This window comes from Scyliorhinus torazame, chromosome 12, assembly GCF_047496885.1.
Source record: "Scyliorhinus torazame isolate Kashiwa2021f chromosome 12, sScyTor2.1, whole genome shotgun sequence".
Lineage (NCBI taxonomy): Eukaryota > Metazoa > Chordata > Chondrichthyes > Carcharhiniformes > Scyliorhinidae > Scyliorhinus > Scyliorhinus torazame.
The window spans coordinates 86,584,826-86,606,927 of record NC_092718.1 but is presented as its reverse complement, the minus strand read 5'-3'; the positions used below and the strand labels follow the sequence as shown (position 1 = coordinate 86,606,927).

The window sequence follows — 22,102 nt, the reverse complement described above, 5'->3', positions numbered from 1 at the left end:
TATTGAAGACCGTCCCTCCAATCCCCTAACTCTCCCATCGAAGACTACCCTCTAATCCACCTAACTCTCCCATCAAAGACCCTTCTTCTGATCCCCTAACTCTGTAGTCTGATCTAGAGCTGTTCTCCACCTAGGTGTGTGTCTCTGCATATCTCTTGGTTAGACCACGCTTATTTTGTAAATAAAGTAACCCGGATATTGTTTCCAAGTGGGTGGATTGTGCAAACCGGACATGTCCATTCTCTCAGTTGCCGTTGTCGCAATATCAGGTGTCGCAATGACCATATTGGCATTGCATGAACATAAACAAGCACCGGAAGTTCTCTCTGCTGATGTTTCCCTCACTCGGTTAAGTCAGTGAGGCAGGAATACAATCACACGAGGGCTAATGAGACTTAGAGTGATGAGCGGACATCCTGAACAGTCCCAGCACCAATCAACTAGAATCAGACATGTTCATAGATGCTTCAAGGGGAAGGTGCAGCATTTGCTCTCCAATTCACCCAGCACAGGGGGGAGGCCATTGGGCCCATCAAGATCTCTCCAATTAGTCCCCACTCTTACCCCACCCCCACTCTCTCCGATTCCTGCATTTACCCCCTTTCAGTATTTCTCCAATTCCCCCCATTCAGGCAGCCCCTTCCAGATCACAACTCTGTGTGTAAAATAAAAATTGATTTGATTGATTGATCTGATTTATTGTCACATGTACCGAGGTACAGTGAAAAGTATTGTTCTGTGTACAGATCAGGCAGATAAAACAACATAGGACATACATAAATACCCAAAATAAATACATAGACACAGGCTTCGGGTGAAGCATATGGAGTGCAGTACTACTCAAGAGAACATGCGTGAAGAGATCAGTTCAGTCTATAAGAGGGTCATTCAGGAGTCTGGAAGCAGTGGGGAAGAAGCTGTTTTTGAATCTGTTAGTACGTGTTCTCAGACTGTTGTATCTACTGCCCGATGGAAGAAGTTGGAAGAGAGAATAACCCGGGTGGGAGGGGTCTCCTCCTCTATCCCTCTCAGGTTCTTTTTCCGATTCTCTTCAATCTGTGTCCCTCTGGTTACCAAGCCTCCTTCCGCTGGAAAACTCTACCTCCTCAATTAAGACCATAAGAGCAGAAGTAGGCATTTGGCCCATCGTGTCTGCTCCGCCATTGAATGAGAGCATGACTTATCTGTTAATCCTCAATTCCACTTTCCTGCCTTAACACCATGACCTTCGATTCCATTACTGAAAAAAATGATTTTCGTTCAGCACGGTGGCACAGTGGTTAGCACTGAGGTCTCACGGCGCCGAGGTCCCAGGTTCAATCCGGCTCTGGGGTCACTGTCCGTTTAGAGTTTGCACATTCTCCCCGTGTTTGCATGTGTCTCGCCCCACAACACAAACATGTGCAGGGTCGGTGGATTGGACACTCTAAATTGCCCCTTAATTGGGAAAAATGAATTGGGTACTCTAATTTTTATTTTTTTTTTACTCTGTTTTTCTCAACCTTGAACATACTTAATGATCCCGCCTCTACAGCTTTCTGTGGTAACGAATTCCACAGATTTGCTACCCTCTGAGAGAATAAGTTCCTCCTCATCGCTGTCTGAAATGAGCAACCACTTACTCTGAGATTATACCCTCTGGTCCTAGACTATCAGAATCTACCCTGTCAAGCCCCTGGAGAGTCCAATATGTCTCAATAAGATCACCTTTCATTCTTCTAAACTCCAATGAGTAGAGACCCAACCTATTCAACCTCTCTTCATAAGAAAATCCCTCCACACCCGGGATCAACCTAGTGAACCTTCTCTGGGCTGCCCCCAATGCCAGTATATCTTTTCTTAGGGTCCAAAACTGTTCACACATTCAGTCTCCCCCTTAACCTTCTCTGCTCTAAAGTAAACAATCCCAGCTTCTAATTATCTAATTGAAGGATATAAGATGCTTAAGGATGTTGTGTTTGGTCTTTTATACCTTACAAAGGAATCTGCCAAGCATTTTGACTTGTCCAACCCAGAATCTTTTATTGAGTCTCGTGTGTGTAGCACCATCGATCACACACGAGGCGAGACGTAAGGAACTTCAATCGAGGCTTTATTGAGCAGACTTGTTCAGACTCGTTCCCCAGCAGCTCAGTCACAGAATGCAGCTGCGGGGATTAAACCCAGGTTCTTATACCCCGCCTATCTGGGTGGAGCCCAGTAGGCGGCGGATCCAATCGGGATCCAGCATCTGTCCTCCAATGGCTCCTCGGCATTCATGGTGTACCGTATTACCCTTAATACATACCACCACATTCTCCCCTTGTTAAAAAAGAACCCGGCGGGGTGGTGGGCGGTAGGGTTTTACAGGGTCGGTACCTTAACCAGTGAACTATATACCATCATGCCGCTTTTACTGGGCCACCGAATTATTCACATTTTACCCGATTTGCAGCGTTAGCTATTTACAAGAATGCCGCTTTACTGGGCCACTGAATTATATACATCTTAAGTCGAATCGATGAGTCAAGATGGTGCTCTGGTCGCCCTTTCCGATCGTCTCAGCCCGGGTGGTGGTGGTGGTGCACGCTCGGGTCCGGTCGACTCTGGGAGCATCGCGCTGTCCCCCTCTGTTTCCTTACCCCTGGATGGGCCTGGGAGGAGAACTGATCCCCCCGGGAAGGGGGTGGCTGTGGGGTGCAACGGCGGGAGTGAGGGGGTGGTGATTGGTGTTAGGGGGGGTGTGGGGAGCTCCGGCGGGCACCAGGACCCACAGAGAGACCGTGTCCTGTCGGCCGTCTGGGTACGCCACGTAGGAGTACTACGGGTTTGCGTGGAGTAGATGTACCTTTTCCACCAGCGGGTCTGATTTGTGCGCCCGCACATGTTTCCAGAGCAGGATGGGTCCCGGGGCTGCCAGCCAGGTCGGAAGTGACGTTCCAGAAGCGGACCTCCTAGAAAAGACAAGGAGGCGCTCATGAGGCGTTTGGTTAGTGGTGGTACACAGCAGGGACCGGATAGAGTGAAGGGCATCCGGGAGGTCTTCCTGCCAGCGGGAAGTTGGGAGACTCCTAGACCGTAGGGCCAGTAGGACGGTCTTCCAGACCGTTCCGTTCTCCCTCTCTACCTGCCTGTTCCCCCGGGGGTTGTAGCTGGTCGTCCTGCTCGAGGCTATGCCCTTGCTGAGCAGGAATTGACGCAGCTCGTCACTCATGAAGGAGGACCCCCTGTCGCTATGGATGTAGGCGGGGAAACCGAACAGGGTAAAGATGGTGCCGAGGGCTTTAATGACCGTGGCCGCGGTCATGTCGGGGCAGGGGATGGCGAAGGGGAAGCGGGAGTATTCGTCAACGACGTTAAGAAAGTACGTGTTGCGATCGGTGGAGGGGAGGGGGCCTTTGAAGTCCAAACTGAGGCGTTCAACGGGACGGGAAGCCTTTATCAGGTGCGCTCTATCTGGCCTGAAAAAATGCAGTTTGCATTCTGCGCAGATTTGGCAGTTCCTGGTGACTGTTCGGACGTCCTCGACGGAGTAAGGGAGGTTGCGGGCCTTTATGAAGTGGTAGAAACGAGTGACCCCCGGGTGGCAGAGGTCCTCATGGAGGGCTTGGAGACGGTCCACTTGTGCGTTGGCACAAGTGCCGCGAGATAGGGCATCGGACGGTTCGTTCAGCTTTCCGGGACGGTACAAGATCTCATAATTGAAGGTGGAGAGTTCGATCCTCCACCGCAGGATCTTGTCGTTCTTTATCTTGCCCCGCTGTGCATTATCGAACACGAAGGCTACCGACCGTTGGTCAGTGAGAAGAGTGAATCTCCTACCGGCCAGGTAATGCCTCCAATGTCGCACAGCTTCCACTATGGCTTGGGGCTCCTTTCCTACTGAGGAGTGGCAAATTTCTGAAGCATGTAGGGTCCGGGAGAAAAAGGCCACGGGTCTGCCTGCTTGGTTGAGTGTGGCCGCCAGAGCTACGTCGGACGCGTCGCTCTCGACTTGGAAGGGGAGGGACTCGTCGATGGCGCGCATCGTGGCCTTTGCGATATCCGTTTTGATGCGGCTGTGACTGAGCTGCTGCGATCCTGAGCTCCATATTCCTTTTTAAGTCTGCTCAATAAATTGTAGCACCATCGATCACACACGAGGCAAGACGTAAAGAACTTCAATCGAGGCTTTATTGAGCAGACTTGTTCAGACTCGTTCCCCAGCAGCTCAGTCACAGAATGCAGCTGCAGGGATTAAACCCAGGTTCTTATACCCCGCTATCTGGGTGGAGCCCAGTAGGCGGCGGATCCAATCGGGATACAGCATCTGTCCTCCAATGGCTCCTCGGCATTCATGGTGTACCGTATTACCCTTAATACATACCACCACAGTGTGGTAAGATAGAAATCTGTTACAGAGCACGTTATCATGGAGTCTGCTTATTACTCCTCTGAACCTACACCTAACACTGACCACTCACTTGTATGTCTGATAACCCTCTCAATCTTCTTCTGAAGATGGCCGAATATGTCTCCCCTTATATGGGAGTCGCTGGTCACATGACCTTGGTCTAGAGACTGCATGGTGTCTGCACCACCGCCTGCTGGTTGGAGGTCCGCCACCATCCATCTATGATATAGCCCATAGACGTATCACCACAAAGGGTAGACATGGACATTCTAGAACGAGAGGCCATAGTTTCAGGCTAAGGGATGGCAGATTTAAAACAGAAATGAGGAACAATTGCTTCATTTACAGGGTTGTGAATCTGTGGAATTCCCTACCCCCCCCCCCCCTCTGTCCAATGAGGGGAATTATTAATTCAAGCTTCGGGCAAAATCGACCCCCTTTGACTGTTCTCAACTATTTTGGGCATAAATTGTTGCGGGGGCGGGAGGCTGATTTCAAGGGGTACCAGTTTTAAAATCTGCACAATATTCCTCGCTCTGCAGTCTCTGACGATGATTCATACCTCTGCCAGTTGCAGAGGAATCATTTTACAAGTAACCTCAAATAACAATTAACAAACGCTGCACACGTGTTGGTTAGTGATCTCAGAGGAGGGAGTGGTCCGTCAGAGAGGAGCGGGGGGGAAAGTCCAGGATGGTTTTTCGGTTTCAGCTCTGTATGTCCAGGACTCCAGTGGGGAGGAGCGATGGGATAACCCGGTCCACATTTCAGTCTCCTGAACAGTGAGTGGGTCTCCCATTTCGCTCTCCTGCTCGCAGTGGGAACAATCCCTCAGCTCTCTATACGCGCCCGAGGTAAGTCAGACCGTCAAAATTATTTCAAAACCCCTGCGACAGCAAAAAAAATTCTCATGGGAAATAGCTTGTTACATTTCTTTGGGACTTTGAGGACAAACTTTTGAAAGTAAGCTTAAAAATTGAATCAACCCGAACAACTTCAATCCGAACTTTTGAAAAGTGCTCAAAATGTTCTTTAAACCCGAGAGGATTATTTCCGATGTAAATTCAAATTGTTTGATAATTTTCCTGGGGACGATCATTTCTATGGGGGGGATAGTTTAATACTTAGGTGAGGGTTCATTTAAATCTGACAATCTTTTGTGCATACTTTAAAATTGACGGTAAACTTTTGATTTACATCTGAAGCTAAACTTCTGGGAACGGTTTCAGACAAAAGATTAAATTTGGGGAGTAATTTTTTTAAGACGGGTATATTTTAAAATATCTTAAAACTTGGCAAGTCGATGGATTAAAAAAATTAGATTTGTTGTACAAAGTGAATGTGTTTTACTATTTTGTGGGCTGTGGGCATTGATAGCCGCTCAGCATTTTTTGTCCATCTCTAATTGCCCCTTGAGAAGGTGGTGTTGAGCCGTCTTCTTGAGCCTCTGCAGTCCCTGAGGCGAAGGTACATCCACTGTGCTGTTAGGGAGGGAGGGAGTTCCAGCATTTTGACCCAGTGACGGAAGGAATGGCTGACATATGTCCAAGTCAGGGTGGTAAGTGACTCGGAGGGGAACCTCCAGGTGGTGGGTTCCCAGGTATCTGCTGCTCTTGTCCATCTAGATGGCAGAGGTTGTGGGTTTGGAAGGTGCCTTGGTGAGTTCCTGCAGTGCATCTTGTAAATGGTACACGCTCTTCGGCGGTGGTGGAGGGTTTGAAATTTTGTGGAAGGGGTACCAATCAAGCAGGGCTGCTTTGTCCTGGATGGTGTCGAGCTTGTCGAGTGTTGTTGGAAACATGGTCTAATTGAGAATTACTGACTGGGAATTGAATGAGAGAAGGTCTCGTCTCCAAGTGTTTGAGCCCCATTTTTTTGGTTCTGTTAACAATTGTTTTGATTTTGCAGTTGATTCCAGTCAGGGAAAGCAGGAAGGAGTCCAGACAGGGCTTTGAGGAGACCACACCTGGAGTACTGTAAACCGTTTTGGTCTCCATATCTCATTATCTCCCTGTCCAAGAGGGGCAGGACTGTGCCACAGTCGGTTAGCACTGCTATCTCACAGTGCCAGGGACCCGGGTCCAACTCCGACGCTGAGTGTCTGTGTGGAGTTTGCATTTTCTCACCGTGTCTGTATGGGTTTCCTCCGGGTACTCTGTTTTCCTCCCAAAGTCCAAAGATGTGCAGGTAAGGTAGATTGGCCACGCTAAATTGACACTTAGTGTCCAGGGATGTGCAGGTTAGGTGGTGGCTACGGGGACAAGGTGGGGGTGTGGACCTAGCAATTTGCTAGAGCATGTTATCATGCTCTTTTAGGGGGGTAGTGCAGACTCGATGGGCTGAATGGTCTCCTTCGCACTCTAATGATATCTATTCTGTAGATGGAGTGCATCGAAGGTTCATCAGATTGGTTCCTGGAATGTGAGGGTTATCCTTTGAAGAGAGATTGAATAGATTTGGCCACTGGTTTCTGGAGTTGAGAAGATTCGGAGGCAATCCCATTGAAAGATATAAAATTCTCACCGGGTCAATGCTGAGAGGTTGCTTGCCCCAGAGTGGAGAGTCGAGAGGGTGAGGGGGGTCTCAGGATAAAGGGGTCGCCCATTTTGCAGCGAGATGAGGTGAAATGCCTTCACTCAGAGGGTGCGAACCTTTGGAATTCTCAACCCCAGAGAACTGTGGGTGCGCAGTCACTGCATGTATTCAAGATAGTGATCGATAAGATTCTTGGGCCCTGAGGGGTAGGGTGGGAATGTGGAATAAGGTGGAAAATCAGCTATGATCTTATTGAATGGAGGGGAGCAGATGCGAGGGACTGAATGGCCTTATTTTTCTTTATTCTCTCATGGAATGTGGGCCCAGCAATTGTTCCCATTCTTAATTGCCTTCAAGCCGAGTGCCTCACTAAGCCATTTCGGGGGCAACCGCATTGCTGTGTGGGATCTGCAGTCACACTTAGGCCAGACTGGGGTATTGAGGCAGATTCCCGTCCCTAAAGGTGAACCGGATGGGTTTTTAAGGGGGAGAAACAGCCCATCCCTTATCACACCCGGTAGGAATTTTGTAATTTTTCAATTAGGTCGTCACTCATTCTTTTAAATTCCAGGGGAATTTTGCCTGGCCTAGTCTCCTCGCTCTCTCTCTCATAAGGACAAGGAGACTAAAACTGTACACAGTACTCCAGCCGAAGGCTCAGCAAGGCTCTATGCAACTGCAGCAAGACATCTTTACTTCGAGCAGAGGTTAAGGAGGAGATTGAATCGAGATATTCAGAACCATGAGGGGGAGTTTGGGTAGAGTAAATGAGGAGAAAGTGTTCCAGTGGCAGGAGGCTCCGTAACCAGAGGGATACAGATTGAAGAGAATCGGGAAAAAATCCGGTGGCGGGGGGAGGGAGATGAGGAGAATTTTTCAAATCTCACCGAGTTTTTGTGATCTGGAACCCTCAGTTCATTTCAGCTATCATGTAGAGAGAGAGAGAGAGAGAGGGAGGGAGGTGACTGAAGGTTATAGGGACAGAAGGAGGTCACTAAGACCGAATGGCCTCCTATTATTGTGAATCCATTCAGCCCGCCATTCTGTCAGATCCTGGCTGCTCTTCTCTATCTTAACCCCATCCCCCCGCCTCAGTTCATTGATCCTTAATCCCCTTAACTCAACAAAAAAATCTAGCGATCCCAGCCTCTACAGTATTTTTGGGGGGATGGAGAAAGTTCCGGATTTTCTCTCCCCTTTGGGAGAGGATGCGCTTCTTGACATCACCTGGATGGCCTGGCTCCGATTGTGAGGTTTTGCCCCTGCGTTCCGGTCTCTTTCCCCCACATCCCCACCCACCAGAGCAAATAGTTTCTCTCTCTCGACCCTAGCGAATCCTTTAATTATCTTCAACCCCTCTTGATTCGATCACCCCCTTGATCTTCTAGACTCGAGGGGACACCAGCTGGGTCTGTGCAACCCGCCCTCAGAATTTAACCCGGGTTCCCTTCGAAAGGGGGCACTGGGAAAGCAATTGTAAGGTATACTATTGGGCGCGCAAATTCCTAAATAATAGCTAGCAGTCTCTGGCAACCGCGGGACAAATTAATCTGGCTAGTATTGCTGGACTAACATGTTAAGCTGCAGCCAGCAATCGAGACCGATGATGCAGTCCGTCGCTTTGTGGGATCTGACTGTGCTGCAGTTTGTTACCTAACAATGGCGACTGCACCTTCCAAAAAGAGAATTTTCTTGGTTTTATTAATCCAAATTTGTCGAATTGAATTTACCTCTGCCAGCTGCCTTGGTGGGATTTGAATCTGGGTCCTGCTCCTCCCCCCACCTCAGAGCTTCGTGGCCTGCCTCTGGATCGCTCTTTGCAATATCCTGGGGTGGGGAAAGACACTATAGAAATGCAAATCCTTCTTTCATTCCATGTTAAATCTGGGATGCTCGATTACGATCTCCAGAGAGAGACACCAACTATTTAAATAAGAAATTTGAACTCCTGGTTGTTGAATGAAAGAATTCGGGCTGCAATGTTTCATGTTTTATGGAAAACATTTACAGTTGCAGAAAGATTTAGACAGTTTAGGAGAGTGGTCCAAGAAATGGCTGATGAAATTCAACGTGGGCAAGTGCGAGGTCTTGCACTTTGGAAAAAAGAATAGAGGCATGGACTATTTTCTAAACGGTGACAAAATTCATAATGCTGAAGTGCAAAGGGACTTGGGAGTCCTAGTCCAGGATTCTCTAAAGGTAAACTTGCAGGTTGAGTCCGTAATTAAGAAAGCAAATGCAATGTTGTCATTCATCTCAAGAGGCTTGGAATATAAAAGCAGGGATGTACTTCTGAAGCTTTATAAAGCATTAGTTAAGCCCCATTTAGTATACTGTGAGCAATTTTGGGCCCCACACCTCAGGAAGGACATACTGGCACTGGAGCGGGTCCAGCGGAGATTCACACGGATGATCCCAGGAATGGTAGGCCTAACATACGATGAACGTCTGAGGATCCTGGGATTATATTCATTGGAGTTTAGGAGGTTGAGGGGAGATCTAATAGAAACTTACAAGATAATGAATGGCTTAGATAGGGTGGATGTAGGGAAGTTGTTTCCATTAGCAGGGGAGACTAGGACCCGGGGGCACAGCCTTAGAATAAAAGGGAGTCACTTTAGAACAGAGATGAGGAGAAATTTCTTCAGCCAGAGAGTGGTGGGTCTGTGTAATTCATTGCCACAGAGGGCGGTGGAGGCCGGGACGTTGAGTGTCTTTAAGACAGAAGATGATAAATTCTTGATTTCTCGAGGAATTAAGGGCTATGGAGAGAGAGCGGGTAAATGGAGTTGAAATCAGCCATGATTGAATGGTGGAGTGGACTCGATGGGCCGAATGGCCTTACTTCCGCTCCTATGTCTTATGGTCTTATAGTACAAGAACTAAACAAAGCAAGTATCGCTTATGTCACACCTACAGTTTATAAACACTAATCTTTTTTACTGAAAAGCTCAACCGGATACTCTGTTCAAAAAAAAAATTCAATCTAAGAGTTTCCTTGTATTTTATAGGACCTTAAGGATCAACCCAAGGTGTGCCACAGCTCTCTGGAATTCACTTTGATTCTCCTCCGTGTTCCTGCTATACTCTCGAGGTATGAGATTTCTTGGGTTCTTCAGCCAGTAACATTCAGCCAGGCAACACATTGAACATCTTCTGAAGCATACCACGATTGTGAAGATCCCAATTTAATCATGGACTTCATGCTCTTCTTGCTTAGTGAGCTATTCTCCAGCCAGCTTTCCTCCTTTTTTGGCTCTTTCCAAGCTGTTCCAGCTCCAAACATAAACTGCTTTGATCTGATATGTATGTGGATACTTTAAGACCTTCCCTTGTTTACCAGTTGCTATTGTTGATTGAGGGAATTACATGAATAATTCAAACCATTTATGAAGACAACTGCAGGCATTTTGGGTGGAATTCTCTCAGAAAATGACTATGGGTGGGATTTTCCGTCCCACCATACCACTTTTCTGGTGCAGCAACCCCGCCCCCCCGGCAGCGGGAACCTCTGCCCCACCAGCCGGCCAATGGGGTTTCAGAAAATCCGTGAGCGTGAATGCACTGCCAGCGAAGCGGAAGATCCCGCTGACGGCGAGTCCAGCGTGTCATTTTGGGCAGGATTTGCGGGGAGATTTCTGCCGGGTGTATGGACGTGATACAGGTCGCAATTCACCCACATTTAGTCATTTTGTTTGGAGCTTGGGGAGATTCTCAGTGAATCATCCCACTGGAGTGGGGAACTAAACTCGCTGGCAACTCCAGCTCCTCAGAGATTGGGGCCCAGGGTGCCCAAACGTCAAAGTAAAGTTGAGGGTTCCCCACAACCACCCACCCACAACACTTCCAGATATCACAACCCCCCGCAAACATGAGCAACACCACCAACCCTGGAGAGGCAACTTCTCCCCATCACTAAATGTCTGCACCACACACCCCTACTCCATACCACCCAGGCATGGGGTGACCCAGCCTCACACCCATCCAGCCACGTCAACACGGGGCATTACCCCCACCCAAATGAGCATACCCTGCTATGGGGTCACTGAGCCCCCCCCCCCCCCCCACCATTAAGGCTCCCACCTTTCAGTGCCCCTTCAGCACCCCCCCCACCCGTGTTTTTCAGCCATCCCTTTCACCCCCCACTTCTTCAGCCCCCATTTTCAGTCCCCCTCCCCGTTCAGCCCCCTTCTCAGCACTCCTTTTCCAGCTCCACCACCCCTTCCAGCCCCACCCCTTCAGCCCCCTCCCTTTCAGACCGCCCCCCCCACTAGCCCACTTTAGGCCCACCCTGCATTCCCGCTCTTCATACAACCTCTTCAGCGCTCCTCTTTTCTCCCCCCCCCCCCTCCCCCCCAACCAATGATGTGACCATCACGTCTGGTACAGATTGGCGTTGACCTCACACTGTGCCACTGGGGCTGGTGAATCCTGCGAGCCAGAAGACTCCGGTTTCAAATGGGCTGCGCATATTTAAATGACTTTTAAGACTCATTTAAATATGCTGACCTGGTTCACATCCAGTGAGGGTGTGACCCAGATCGCATCGGGCACTGCGGGTCAGGAGCATTGCGATCGGTTTGGCGCCTGGCATGAAACCCGCTTAGGAGCTCTCCTGCTATTCACCAGGAATAACGGGATTGGCATCGGGCACAATGCAGCCAGAGAATCGCCCCTTTTGTCTCCATCAAGGAATGCAGAGAGGGATTCTGCTCCACTGTTTAATGCTTCCCCACTTCTAACTCTGACCTTATTAAATAAACAGAGGCTACCTTTTGAATTGCAATCACTTTATCAACTCCAGTTTTTTGGGGGGGAATGTTGTTGTAGGCTTAACACTTCCTGTTTTAGGCCAGAGGCCTGACTTCGGCCAGAGACCTGACTTCGGCCAGAGGCCTGACTTATAACTGTGGTAGGCAAGAGGCCTGTGTAGTTCAGAGCCCTACACAGGACAGAGCCTTGCAGTAGGACAGAGGTCTGACATAAGTTAGAGGCCTACAGAGGCTTGAGGTAGGTCAGCGGCCTGTACAGGCCTGAGGTCCGCAGGGGGCCAAGACCGATGTATAGGACAAAGATCTTAGAAGGCCTGTGAGTATGGGATGGGTGGATTAGGGAATGATTTCACTGCCCCAAGATGAAGTTGAGACTCATTGTTGAGTTGACGGCCTCCATTGCTAAGGTTACGATCTGCCCCACTTTATAGAGTGCCTCCTATATGGCCCCCAAGCCCAGGTTAGCAGTTGGTGATCAGTGACCAACCACCTGCTGACTTTTCGCAGCTGGGAGGGACCATCTGTTGCGCACAAGCTGAAACTGGGCTGGGGATAATCCCTCCGCAAAATTTCAGTGGCGCATGTAGCTGTCGCGTCCCTGGAGAATAATGCAGAAGTTCTATTGTGGGCCACACGGGATTAATTAGGGATTATTAATGTCATGTCTCACTCTTTCTCTGAGTCAGAACGTTGTGGGTTTGAGTTCCCAACCCCTCCCTCCCAGACATCCGCACGCCCTCAAATACAAAGTCAAAGTCGAGCATATGACACTTCAGGACACCCTTCTTTACCTCGTACGTAGGTCCACGCTACGCAAAGGCCCTGATGATAAATTTAGCCACGAGGAGCAGGCAAAGGAGCATCATGGGTTCTCGCTTTGGATCAGGAGGTCAGCCGCCGACGCCCGGCCTCAGGACCTTTGCTTCAAAGGGGAGGAGAGGGCCATGGGGTTGGAGCTGGGGAGCAAAATCACTTGGGTTGTCCCTTGTTCTTGGCCACTGAACAACTCTCACCCATCATGGCGAACCTTGCTGGGGTTGCGATGCCTGCTGTGGTCAGATTGCCAGCTTAGAACCCTTTTCCCCAGGAGGTTGTGATAGGCTGCGGAAGGGGTAAGAGGAAGAGGGGGTGGGAAGAGGTAAATAAGGAGAAAGCATTTCCAGTTGGTAGGAGGTTCGATAAACAGAGGGACACAGATTGAAGAGAATCGGTAAAAGAACCAGAATGGGGAGATGAGGAGAATTTATTTTTTTTTAAACAGTGAGTTATTGTGATCTGGCAGGTGCTGCCGGAAAAGGCGGTGGAAGGAAATACAATCTGAGGTCAGAAACTCCGCAAATAAAAACCCTCAGCCGTTTGGGTCAAATAAATATTTTGATTTTTGTTTAAATGTGGGGACAGGCCCGCTGTAACGTTGGGATTTCCCCAACTCTTGCGTAAATTTGGTTATGATTTTACCTGACTTTTAGAACTGAACCTTTATATACTTTCAGAAAAAATAGCAAAATCTTCCAGAATGTGTAAAAATAAAGGGCGGGATTCTTCGCCAGCCGATGCCAGAATCGGGAAAGGCAATTGGGCGGAGAATCGGTTCCAATACCAAAATCGCGGCAGGCGCCGATTTGACGCCAGATCACGATTCTCCGTCACCTCGACAGCGGCGCCAATGCATTCCAGAACACACATACAGTGAACACCATTTGCATGTCATTGGTGGGCCTTACCCGATATTCTCCGGCGCCTCCAATGGGCCGAGTTACCGATGTCACTGTTCACGTGTACTTTTAAAATCGTGAAACCGGCATGCTGACTGCTGAGGGAGAGAGAGGAGGTAAGACATGGAGAGGAGCGACTGCGGGCTTCTGGGCCGGACACTGGCTGGGGTGGGGGGCCCTACCAGGGTTGGGGGAGGAGGGGGACAAGGCCTCCCCTGGACTGGAGCGGTGTCAAAGAACAAGGAACAATACAGCACAGGAACAGGCTCTTCGGCCCTCCAAGCCTCTACTGGTCATGATACCAACCTTGGCGAAACCCTCAGCACTTCTTGTGCCATATCCCTCTATACCCATCATATTCATCCATTTGTCGAGATGACTTTTGAACGCTGTTAATTATCTGCTTCCACAACCTTCCTTGGCAACACGCTCTAGACACTCGCCTCCCTCGTGTGAAATACCTGCCTTGCACTTCTCCTCTAAACCTTGCCCCACGGATCTTAAACCTATGCCCACTGGTGACTGACCCCTCCATCCTGGGAAAGATTGCCTGCCCATCCTTGCTATCCATGCCCCTCATAATCTCAAAGACCTCTGTCAGGTCACCCCTCAACCTCTGTCTTTCTAATGAAAACAGTCTGAGTCTATTCAGCCTCTCCGCATTGCTAACACCCTCCAGACCAGGCAACATCCTGGTAACCCTTCTCTGCATCCTCTCCAAAGCCTCCATATGCGACCAGAATTGTGCGCAATATTCCAAGTGCGGCCGTACCAAGGTTCCATACAACTGCAGAATGACTTGCCTGTTTTTATACTCGATGCCCATCCAATGAGGGCAAGCATTCCGGGTGCTTTCTTGACTACCTTGTCCACTTGTGTAGCCACTTTCAAAGATCTGTGGACCTGCACGCCCAGATCTCTGACTTTCTATATTCCTAAGAGCTTTGCCATTTACGGTATATTTCCCCTCTTATGTTAGATCTACGAAAATGCATTACCCCTCATTTGTCTGGATTGAACTCCCTTGGCCATTTCTCTGCCCAGGTCTCTAACCTATCTCTGTCCTGCTGTATCCTCTGAGAATCCTCAACACTATCTGTGGTTGGTGTCATCCACGAACTTACTAATCAGACCCGTTACATTTAACTCCAAATCGTTGATGTATACTACAAACAACAGAGGTCACAGCACATATCCCTGTGGAACTATCTCATCTCTGATCCCATGTGACTTCAACTTTTGTATCAGTCTGCCATGAGTCACCTTGTCAAAGGCTTTACTGAAGTCCATGTAAACAACATCCACCGCCCTCTCATCATTAATCATCTTTGTCACCTCCTCAAAAACCTGATCAAGTCAATGGCGCACGACCTCTCCTTCACAAAACCATGCTGTCCATTGCTAATGAGTCCATTTGTTTCCAAATGGGTGTAAATCCTGTCCAGGCACCGATCGCTATTAACGTGACCTGCAAGGCAGCCATTTTGCTGCACACCCCGCTAACCACTCACCCTGGCCCCTGGTTCTGCAGAGTGACACAGACCGTATGAGCACCCCCAGGGCAACACCCATACTAGCCGCCACAGGGGTCATGGTGCTTACCCTTGGCAGGGACATTAGGGAAGTGCGCCAGGGCCAGAGACCCCCATGGTGCCGACTACCACGGGGCCAGGGGTGCGGGGGAGGAGGGACATGTGGGGGCGGATCCTGGAGTGCCAACTGGGGTCACCATGTAGCCGGTTGCCCTGGTTGGGCACAGGAGTACGCACCATGCTGACACGTCGGCCTTTCACCCCATGCAGACAATGGATATTGGAATTCAACCAGCAATGGTGGCCTTCCTGCTAGTCGCCGCAGCCCTGGGGATGCCCTGTGGCTGTACGGGCAGGCGCTGCAGCAGCGGCGTGGGCAGTTGCAGAGCGGGCATCAAAGAGGCAGGTGGCAGCCACCCAGGACGGAGGTCCAGCTGCCCAACAGGACAAGGAGGAGGAGCGTACCAAGGAGGCGCCACATGAGGCCTTGTGTCTACTGGCACCACCTGTCATTCGAGGAACTGCCGGACCAGGCATGCCATCGAAGAATCTGGCTGAGCAGAGAGAGACAGTTCGACATGACACCTGGCACTGCGGGGGAATAGGGAAGGGCACCCACTCCCGGTGGCCGTCAAGGTGACGGTCACCTTGAACCTTTATGCATGGGGTCCTTCCAGGAGCTGAGTGGGGGTCTGTCCGGGATCTCACAGACCTCAGTGCACAGGTGCATCCGTGCTGTGATGGAGGCCCTAAATGCCCAGGCGGCTCAAAACATCTACTTCAATTTGGACCGATCCCACCAGAATGCCTGGGCAGCGGGGTTCGCTGCCATCAACGAGATGCCTCGAGTGCAGGGGGTGATCGACTGGATGCATGTCCGTTCCCGCCCCCCCCCATGGCAGGCCGATCTGCACAAACTGAAAGGTGTTCCACTCGATGAACGTGCAGCAGATATGTGACCGTCAGATGCGCATCATACAAGTCTGTGCTCCATACACGCCACGGGCAGTGTGTACCTTCAACCTGGCGCACTCAACAATTCCTGACATGTTCGAGACGCCCTCCCGGCTGGCGGGTTGGCTCCTGGGTGCCTAGACCACTCTGTAGGGGCCCTCCAGTATAATGCTGATAGGGTCGCCCGCATTGTGGCGGCCTGCTGCATCCTCCACAACATCGCACAGCAGAGGGGCAATGTTTTGGGGGAGGAGGAGGAATGCTAGGCCTCATCCAATAAGGAGGAGGATGGGCAGGGCATGGAGCTCAGGCACGCACGGGATGCCGCATAATGTGTGCGGCAGGACCAACGCACACAGGATGTTCTGGTCACCTGCAGGTTCACCAATTGGGGGGGGGGGGTTGGACTGTCCAGGGGCACGGACACCGTACCCCCACCTCACTCTGTCACAACTCCCTCCGTGATACATACCTTCCGCACTACGGGGTGTGAGCCCTGGGTTGACGGTAACAGCGGGTCTGGGCCCTGGGATGGAGGATGATGACAACCCGCTCTGTGATGAGCTCTGGTAGGAATAGTCGGGGGGCGGGGGAGGGGAGTCCTGGCCACTCATGGGGTCCGCTTATTCCGCCTCGCCCCCGGCCAGCCCACCCCTCCCACCCATCAGAGAGAGCACCGAGGCAGGTTGTAATGGTGGTAACAGGTGGGATGGGAGTGCGAGCGGAGCTATCCCGTGAGGCTCCCCTTCCACCTGGCATTGCCAGTCCTGGACACCTGCTCTTATCTCGACCAGGGTCCAAACATTCGTGGCCATGAAGCACAGGGAGTGGACCATCTCCGTCTGGGAGATGCATCACGCTGTGGCTGTGCTACCGCCTTCTGGGTTTGTCACATCAGCCAGGACTGGGCCACCTCAGTCTGTCTGCGCCAGGTCGGCCAGTGCCTGGGCAATGCTGCCATCATTCCCAGCCATGGCCTGCTGTGACTGAGCCACGCTCAGGAACACCGCTGCGATTTCCAGATGCCTCTGGCGAGACAGCAACCCTTTCCTGGGCCTCGGCCAGCATCTACACAAAATGTCCCAGGCTTTGGACATGCTGATCCATAGCCAAAACCGTCATCTCCAATGCCTCCAAGCTGATGCGGTGTTGGCCTGGGTGGCACCATCTCCTGCTGCAGCAGGACTCCTCCAATTGCAGGTGCTGGATGCTCCCCAACAACCTCGCATGCAGTCCCTGGCTCTACAATTGCATCTCCACTGTGGACGGGATCGTTTGTTCCAGAAGCTCGAGACCCGTCGGCAGCTAGTCCCTGGGATCGGACTGCCCTCCGACCATCTGTTCCCTCGGGTGCTCCTACCTTCACCTGCCGGGTCATCTGTGTGGTGAGCACCAGATAATGTCCTAGGAGCCTCTCCACGAAAGTGCCCAACCGAGGGGTGTGTCTTTGGGATGGTGGAGGGTGTTGGAGACAGCTGTGATGGAAAATCACTGTCATCCTCTGGCCTGACCTCCAGAATCTCGGGCAGAGGGTTGTGTCTGAGCTGCTCTCCTCATCACTGCTCAGCTCATGTGCGGGCTCAGGCCGTGGCAATGGCTGCCGGTGAGGGATGCCTGATGGACCTGCCCCATCTCCAGCAGGTCCTGCAAGACACCAGACAAGATGCATGATTAGACTGTGCGGCGGGCGGGGTGGGGGGGGAAGAGGAGAGAGACTGTTAGAAATCCGATGCATGCAGCCCAGGGGGTGAGTAGCTGGTGGCTTCAGTGGCCAGGGCACGGGTTATGGCGGCCGGTATGGGTGCTGGCATGTGTTTCGGGGTGAGGGTCAGGCTGTTTTCCGGAGGGGGGGGGGGGGTGCGGGTAGAGGGGTGCGGGACAGAGGTTAGTTCCAGAGTCTCAATGCTGCCTACTCGCCTTGGCCCCCTGAGTAGGTCGTGCTGTTTTCCTCCTGCACAGCAGGCCCGTCCAGTGTTGCCCATGGCGCTGGCGGCCTCTGCCACCTGTGTGCAAGCACCGTGAGCGGCAGCGGCTGGCAGCCTTCTTCCCCAGCTGGGGTACAGGGTCACCTTCCTCTCCTCCACGGTGTCAAAGAGGGTCTCAAGCTCTGCGTCCGCGAACCTTGGTGCCTCTCTTCTTTCTTACTGCCATCTTATTGGCTGGGATGGAATGTGTGGGAAGTGAAGTGTGTATATGCCGCTGCAGCTAGTCAGCCTTTTAAGTGTGAATCGCAAATCCGGCACTGTTTCTCATTGTAATCGATTGTGTTCCACGTGGTGCCCGTGCTAGCCCCTTAAACAGTAGCGGAATCAATACAGGTGTGGCGGCAGTTTTTCTGTGTTGGAAGTCCCCGAATTCTGCGAAGGCGTCAACACCTAATATCAGAAATGGAGAATCCCGGCCCCCTACCCCGGTTCTTTTCCCGATTCCCTTCAATCTGCATTCCTCTGGTTACCGAGTCTCCTGCCGCTGGGAACACTTTCTCCAGAACACCTTCTTCTCATTTACTCTATCCAATCTCCCCTAATTTTAAATGTCTGGATTCAATCATCCTCTTCTATGCTCCCAAGGAGAACAATCCCAGCTTCTGGGACGGTACGGTGGCACAGTGGTTAGCACTTCTGCCTCACAGCACTAGGGACCCAGGTTCAATTCCAGCCTCTGGTAACTGTCTGTGTGGAGTTTGTACGTTCTCCCCGTGTCTGCGTGGGTTTCCTCACGGGTGCTCCGGTTTCCTCCCACAGTCCAAAGATGTGCAGATTAGGTGGGTTAGCCATGTTAAATTGTCCCTTAGTGTCCATAGATTAGGTGTAGTTACGGGGCTGGGGTGGGGGATTGGGCCTTAGGGTGCTCTTTCAGAGGGTAGGTACAGACTTGAAGGGTCAAATGGCTTCCTTCTGCACTGTAGGGATTCTATAATTATTGGCCATGTTAAATTGCTCCTTAGTGTCCAAGTTGTGGGGGTGGAGTGGAAGCATGGGTTTAGGTGGGTTGCTCTTTCCAGGGGCCAGTGTGGACTTGATGGGCTGAATGGGCGCATTCTGCATTGTAAATTCGATTCAAAAAATTCTCCCAGTCTCTCCAACATTGGAATCGTTGGGGGTGCTCTCTGGAAGGGAAGGTTGAGGGGGAGATTTAAATGAGATGTTCAAGGTCATGGGGATGGGTGGCAGTAAGGGAGAACCAGACAAAAGCAGACGTTTTGACTAAAACAAATGCAAAGCCTGATTTTTGTATGCCAAGAGCAACGTCGCCCATATTGACACGTCCATTAACATTCTCGTCCCTTCTCTCCATCAGGATGAAGAGCTGGATTGTCGGGCTCTACCTTGCTGTGTTCTGCGTGGCAGCAGGTGAGTACAAGGATATGCCTTCCTGGTGCAGGCTATTAGGTTTTCACCGCAAGGCCTCAGGCTGGAGCTGAGGCCCACGGGAGCGCAGAGCACCGTGGAAGGGGACAGTAAATGAGACAAATGAAAATTAGTATTTGGAAAACTGGGATGTTGGGAATATCCTTGACTATATTCAAATTACAACAACCTGTATTTCTGTAGCATCCTGGACTGAGAGAGACAGAGAAAGGGTGAAAGTGTGTCAGAGAGAGAGAGACAGACAAAGAGAGAGAGCGGGAGGCAGAGAGCGAAAGAGAGGGACAGAGCAAGTTAGAGAGGCAGAGCGAGAGAGAGACAGAGTGAGACATTGGCAGCGAGCAAGAGGGAGAGAAACAGAGTGACAGAGAGACCGAGAGAAACATAGGGCGCGATCTACGGCCTCGTTGTACTCGCGATCAAGCGTAATGAGGCCGGTGAACAGCGGGAGAGGCCAAAAACACGATCAGCGCAGGCGACAGTTTGCAATGCAACCGGCCCACTCCCACAGGTGAAATCGGGATCCCGCCGTAGTGTGGCGAGAAACCAATTATCACTACTTGAGCCCAATTTCCATACAATCAACGAGAGCGACCACATAGTCAACGGCGTCCCGTCATTCAGCGGCGTCCCCAGCAAGTGGTCACGCTGGTGCCGATTAGTACTCCTTTTGAAAAATGCGAACCTGACGGAAGGGCTTCTGTGGGGAGCCGAGGAGGTGAGTAGCCATCTTGGCAAAGCCCAGGTGTGCTGGGCTTGACACCCCAGTGCTCGGTGGGGGGTGGGGAAGTCTCTGCAGGGGTGGCCCGTCATGGGGGGGGATGGGGGAAACTGGTGGGGGAGCAATCGCTTGCCACACCACCATGTCAACCCCTGGATCCCAACCCCATTCCAAAGCAACCTTTGTCTGCCCCACCAATCACCCATAACCCCCACCGACTGTTGAGGCCTCTGGCTGTGCGGCTAAAAGCTATTGTGAAAATAGATTTGGCAATCGCGAGCACTTGACACATCCCAAGTGGATTCCTGGGAGTAGGTGGGCCATGTAGCAGATGGGAGTCATTGCCTAGCTTCCAATAGCACATAGTGGGAGGGTTGCCTGGAGAGATGGGCAAAGGATCGGGGGGTCAGCCCGCATTGCAGAAGTGACAGGCATCATAATGGTTGTGCAAAAAATTATTTAATGTGCTGTACAATACTCCATTTCCAATGCTGGACCTCGTCCCATGGCCCCCGATGCCCCTGGCGGGCATCCTCCTGGGGCTCTGGGGCCGGAGGAGCCCGGCTCACTTGTTGACGGCACATGCACAGCTGTGCTGCCTTGTCCCGTGAGCTGGCTGTGAGACGCGGCCTCATCAGAGGAACGGAACTCTGGGGAGCTGTTGGCCACTGTCACCAGTTCATGGGACGGGTCCAGCCGGCCACCCAGCGCCCCCTCCTCCTGATCTGTGTCCATACGGCCCTGGGGTTTACCTTGGAACAGAGGGGCAGCTGGTTTGAGCCACGGCAGCCCCTGCATCATCTGGTTCTGCCAGATCTAGCGGTTCCAAATAGACGGCACCATGGTGTTGACGCCCTCAGCGATGCTCCTCAGTGACTAGGCCACGCTGTGCAGTGCCTCAGCCATGCCCACCTGCAACTGGGACAAGCTTTGCAGCGCCTTGGCCATTCCCATCTGAGAGCGGGACATGTCCTGCGAAACTCATCAAGGTTAGCCTGGTACTGGGTGACATCCCGCAGCGAGTCAGGCATTCTGCCGAGACCCTCAGCCATGGCCGTCACCGACTGCGCCACGCCTTGTGCACCTTCACTCATGATGCCGACATTGTGCACCAGGCTCTCCACTGCCATCGCCACCCTAGCAGTGTTGGCCTCGGTGCCACTCATTGCCGGCACCATCTCCTGTGTCCGGAGCCTCTGGGACTCCATCAAGAGACTATGCATCTGCTGGAGTGATGCTGACATCTCCCACTGAATGTCCTAGCTGCTCCCTATCATCTCCATCAGCTCCGGGTAACCCTGTTCCAGAGGCTCAGCGTCAGGCTGGGTTGCATCCTCTGAGCTCTCCTCCGAAGTATTCTCCCCTGAGTCAGGAGAGGGGGCCACCCGGGATGGGCCGGCGCCATCGGCTGGAGGACTTGCAGGAGAATGGGCATATGATCAGTGGGAGGGATGTATCAGTAAGTAAGGCAACTCGCGTTTGACCTGTACCCCGGGTGGAGCCCAGTGGTTCCTCACCTCTGCGGCATCTGTCAGCCTCCGCGTGGGTGACCAGTCTGTCCTCGGCCACTCCAGTCACCTCCAGGGCCCACGCCTCAACAGAAGTGAGGATTCTTATAGCTGGCCCCTCTCCGCCAGCCTGGGCCCTCTCCCGCTGATTGTAGGAAGAGTTATTCCTGAGGGGACACAGAGCGAGCGTTAGCCACATGCGTGGTTAAGTGCTGGGAGAGGAGGTGTGAAGGCGGGGTTAGGGAGGGAGGGCTGTGGGTCACTTGGAAAATTGGGGGACGGGGTAGCGTTGGTGTCTACTCACTCGTGCTGCCTGGTGTAGGTCATTGACCTTCTTCCTGCACTGATGGTGAGTCCTCTTGGTTATACTGCTGGAATAACGGCTGCCCCCACCTCATTCCAGGCAGCACTGGCTGATTTGTGGCTCACCCTCCGGGACCTCTGGGGGAACAGGACAGGGGCTGTTTAGCACAGGGCTACATCGCTGGCTTTGAAAGCAGACCAAGGCAGGCCAGCAGCACGGTTCAATTCCCTTAACAGCCTCCCCGAACAGGCGCCGGAATGTGGCGACTCGGGGCTTTTCACAGTAACTTCATTTGAAGCCTACTTGTGACAAGTGATTTTC

At 51.8% G+C, this 22,102-nt stretch overlaps 1 protein-coding gene across 2 annotated transcripts in view; it reads left to right on the top strand.

Moving 5' to 3' along the window:
- The first annotated feature begins 5,032 nt into the window (after nucleotides 1-5,032).
- Nucleotides 5,033-22,102, top strand: part of LOC140387207 (CD276 antigen homolog) — a 36,733-nt gene continuing 19,663 nt past the window's right edge. For both annotated transcript variants that reach the window (XM_072470189.1, XM_072470188.1), the window contains exons 1-3: nucleotides 5,033-5,226; nucleotides 9,919-10,001; nucleotides 19,181-19,233. In XM_072470189.1, coding sequence (XP_072326290.1) covers nucleotides 19,182-19,233 — 52 coding nt within the window. In that variant the 5' untranslated portion in view covers nucleotides 5,033-5,226; nucleotides 9,919-10,001; nucleotide 19,181. The remainder of the gene's footprint in view (nucleotides 5,227-9,918; nucleotides 10,002-19,180; nucleotides 19,234-22,102) is intronic.